The sequence below is a fragment of the Antedon bifida genome, chromosome 8, assembly GCF_963402885.1.
Source record: "Antedon bifida chromosome 8, ecAntBifi1.1, whole genome shotgun sequence".
NCBI classification, from domain to species: Eukaryota; Metazoa; Echinodermata; class Crinoidea; order Comatulida; family Antedonidae; genus Antedon; species Antedon bifida.
The window spans coordinates 7,858,624-7,863,269 of record NC_136233.1 but is presented as its reverse complement, the minus strand read 5'-3'; the positions used below and the strand labels follow the sequence as shown (position 1 = coordinate 7,863,269).

The window sequence follows — 4,646 nt, the reverse complement described above, 5'->3', positions numbered from 1 at the left end:
CTTGAATATTGCAGTGCTGTGGCAGGCAACAACAGAAAGATTCCTAAAACAAAAATGCGAGTGCATGAGCGAGCTCATGATCCACAGTTTTCAAGATTTAAGGGTGTATCTCATCAGGTCCAGAAGTCTTGAGAGTTTTAGGAATGTCTGTTTTTCAACTTCTGCCGTCCCAGGGAATTTGCAATAGTCTCCTAGTTTTGGTTTTTTTTGTTTTCAAGATTGGATTGGATTCATCAACTTTTCCCAAATTGCTTTCTGGAAACTATATACTTATATGTATGGTTTATGGTTTATATATGGTTTTAATATTTATTTGAAAGGTTACAAGAAGATGGTGAGAGATACCAGCAACGCCTTGATGGCAAGTCTAGACTGCTGTTTGATATAGGTCTAGTAGTAATAGAAAATCAATACATTTGTGATGGGCAGATGCATTTCTAGGATTTGTTGATATCTATTTGGCAATTTCTTTCCTCTGTTGTTTCGTGAACTCATCAATAGCAGGATGGTAGTTATCATTATAGAGGAAAATAATGATACACAAACAACAATCAACACAAAGAACACTTTTTTTTGGAATATTTTACATATTTTAATTCTTTAACAAATTTACATTCAACAAATGTAAATCTATAGAAAATTACTTGGCAGCTCCAGCAGATTTCTTTAGTTTGTTAAATTCACGGTTGATGATGCGAGATCTCTGAAGAAAAAAAAAGAAATATTTAAATTAGATTTGGTATTCAAATTCTTTACTGCAACAGGGTAAGCATTGTTAAATTGAAAATACAAGTTCACATTATAAAAATTACATTAAAATATAAACAAAGTCATCTTAAATATATGAAGTATTATGATAAAATGTTATTTAAAAATATAAAACATGCACTGTGAATCATGTGTTTGAGTTAACAAATATTAAAAATTATCTGTTGATTTAGTTTTTTTTTTATATTTGATTAATTTTCATATACTGTATAGATCAATTACCATGAGTCGGTCTCCAGTCGGAAGGGTTCCTCAGACTACCCCAAAATAAAAGTCATGGAAACGAAAAAACTGTCATGACAAAACAGGTGAGCGTGCACCGACCGAATCGCCATTCATGCAATAGTCCGTAGTTGATAATGAAATTTCCAGATCTATTGGCTCGAGTAAAAGGTATGGAGAGTGATTGATTGTGACTGTCTGATGTTATATTTATGTTTGACTTTAGCATCATTCACACAATGCACAAAAGTCAATGGTGACCTTTATTAGTATGGGAAAGCACTAATTTGTGGTGGTTAACCCATAAACTGAATCGGTTCTACAGCAATTAATTGGCGAGACAATAATGATTGAAAACTTAGTCATTTCTACAGTAGCCCTATAAGCAAAACATTCTTACAGTTTGCTTAGCTTTCATCAACTTGAACCTTTCAAAGTCTGTCAGCTCTGTTCGGCGTTTCTTTGCTGCAATTTTCTGTGCCCAAACTGTAGCTTCCCATTTCTTCTGAACCTAAAATGTGCAAAAAATGTTTGTAATACCTCTATCCTTTGAAATGCAAAGTAATATTAAAATAATGTATTACATATTGAGTTCTTTTAGGATAGAGCACGCACATGTATGCTTTATCCCATATGGGCCAATCTACATGAACACACAGTTTTTACTCATATTTTTCCAATACAGAGCCTCTATGTACCGTAGAGAACCCAGAAGTGTTCCATAGGGTCTGTGGGTTCATTCAAGCAAATCCATATGTTTTTAAAGGATTGAGGACCATTTATATGGGACCCACATTTTGTCACATATATTTTCGATATGGGTCTTATAAAAATTATACAAAGTGTTACCTTGCACACCTGATAGTTGTTCATGCGGACCTATTTGTATTGGTGCAAGATTAGCTTGCACAATCTTTTTCTTATGGAATGATCAAATATTTGGTAAGTATTTCTCCGATTTAAAATTCTCTATAAAAATTTCTCTACACAAATTGAGTGGAGATTTTTGTGTTATAGTTTCTTTGGATATGTTTGTAAGAAAATAGCGGCCGATTTGTTTATTGTGATTATTGCTCAATGCGGACAGCTGTCCAGTAAAAAAAAAAAATCTTAATTCTGATGGTTTTGAGAATCAAAATCCATAAAAAAAATACATATAGAAAAAATGTCAAGGTTATGGAAATGTGTTTTTTCTGTAAAGTGGTTCCCCAGTCATTGGCGAATGACAGCGCAAGCCTAGCTATGCATACCTCTTCTTTGTTCCACACCCTCTTGACGGTTCCTGTCCTTGCTGAATGTGGTAACTTGATGACAATGTCCGTCAGTCGTAGCAATTTAAAGCTGATGGCCTGACGTTTCACATCTGAACATGGACCATCAACAAGAGCCTAAACAATTATTTAAAAAATAAAATTTATTATACAATGCAGTGATGTTAATTTTGAGTGTATAACTGGACCAGTAGGCATGGTAACAAATCCTTGTCCTTTTTTATACTGTATATTTTGAAAATATTAATAATATTGAATTATAATGTTGTTCCCAAAAACAATGTTATTTAACTGAATTTGAATACTGTAGTATTCAACAATGCATTTCTTAAGCCAAGCACACACTAATGCATAATAGTGTCACCAAAATGTGGATGAAACCGGGTGGTGGTCCCTGGGGTGAAATTAACATCAGTGTAACCAAGGCAATCTAACAACAGGACACTGAGCTCGCCTTGCCAAGATAATCTTATGTCTGCGACAAATACCAACAGTACTGTACTATGCACATATTCTCTGCGGCGCGCAATGTTAAGGGGCGTGGAACTGATTTTGTCGCATTGTGTCTCCAGAGTTCAGCATCCTGTTGTTAGTAACAATGGTCTTGTGAAGAAAAAAACTACTTCATTATAAAATAATTGTTGTAGGCCTAGGTCTTAGATATTGTCTAGGAAAGTGCATGGCATGCCCATTCAAAAAATAATATTTCAACTACTTACTCTAGCCCCGTCGATTACATCAACAATAACACACAGTTTGCCACCTTCTACTCCATGGTTGATGAAGGCCACACGGCCGATCTCCACAAATCGATTGTACACCTGCAAGTCAAAATTTTAATAATTGTAAACATTTTTAAATCCCACTTTTTCAAATGTTATTGAAATAAACTGGTTAGTACAGGACAGGAATAGTACAGGAAGACTAAAAGTTTATCATAAGAAAAAAACAATTAAATGACAGAAAATAATCATCAAAAGAATATTGGTGGCAATTTGGGGCTCGATTTGTAATAGCCTGCCCAGCGTGGAAATCTCTTCCAGGCTACACAAAGTATCTTCCTTTATTAGTATGGATGATTAATAATAGTGATTCTTAAGCTTAACAATATTATAATTATCTTGTTTGAAGCTTGGCATGGCGAAATTAATATGTTGATATGAAGTTTTTGGTACACCATGTATATTGAGTTCTGAACTGTTGACTTTCTCAATTCAACTGTTATTTTTAGGACTAGTACGTGGTGTAACACAAACTTTATATCAACATATTATAGTTACTGTATAATACAATTAAAAATGTATCAAGAGTATTTTGAAGCTGTTTACAGTTTTACAGATAAAGCACTATTATGTAGGTCCCAAGCTACCGTAACTGGAATCTCATTTTAATTTACTCCATTGACGCGTAGGTCGGTTTTCGGCGGCAATGTTAAAACTTTATTCAGAATCAAAGCCAGGAAACTAGAGTAGACGAACGTTTTTTTTTTAATGGAAATTATTTTTTTCCAGTTTTGCGAACGCCGAGGATATAATTTTTTTTCAGCCCAATTGGCAACTCCAATCGCCATTTGCGAAAAAGCGAATTGAATGGCTAGCGTGAGCAACAATAGCTACGTACACAAACTCACCCTAACCTACCGGTCACGGCAATAAACGAAATGGACTAGCTAGGCTAGGCCTAGGCTAGGCCTAGCCTAGCTAGGCCTAGGCTAGCCTAGTTAGGAGCATTTTGTTTTACTTAATAAACTGTTAAAAATTTAAATCAATTGAGTACTACAAATCCTAATATAATTAAGCTGATATTAAAATTCAATATAAATTATAATAAACATTTATTCTTAAGTACAATTGTACGTTTTTGATTCATTAAATTGTGTTTCAATTTTCCTAACCTACCATGCTTGACGTCTTAGGTTAAAAAGGCTGGTTTCCGGTAAAAACGATTCATGGGATTGATCGTGTTCTGGGGAGAATATCATGTTTGCTGCCCTCAACGTCTGTATTTTGAATGGACCTTTATAACATGTACCATGGATCATGGATTAAAGAATAGAAGGATATGCATCGACGTGAGATCAAGGGTTCCTTGACTCTCGCCGACAGACCGCGGACCGCCCACAATGTTATCAGTTTAATTAACCGCATGGTAACAACGAAACGGTCGCGTGCCTAATATATTGTTTACTGCACATGTGCAACGACATCTAACCTTGTTGGCTACGCTTCTTTCGCGCGTTCTTTGGTGGCATGATGTTTTAGCGCTAGCAACAACGGCGACGAACAATTTATACGACAAATTTAGTTATAACCTTTCTGATGAGGAATTGTAAATGCTATAATTGTAATTAGTATAGGTTTCTGCCGCGATTGATCTACGCTAATG

The 4,646-nt window shown here is 35.0% G+C and overlaps 1 protein-coding gene across 1 annotated transcript; it reads right to left on the bottom strand.

Annotated features, from left to right (window-relative positions):
• Window positions 1-567: 567 nt before the first annotated feature.
• Window positions 568-4,258, bottom strand: LOC144849865 (large ribosomal subunit protein eL14-like). Its single transcript, XM_078706952.1, has 5 exons — window positions 4,160-4,258; window positions 2,981-3,082; window positions 2,241-2,378; window positions 1,391-1,501; window positions 568-703 (listed from the first exon to the last, which is right to left on the bottom strand). Exons 1-5 carry the CDS (start codon window positions 4,160-4,162, stop codon window positions 641-643), a joined length of 417 nt encoding a protein of 138 aa, XP_078563078.1. The 5' UTR covers window positions 4,163-4,258; the 3' UTR covers window positions 568-640.
• Window positions 4,259-4,646: the final 388 nt, after the last annotated feature.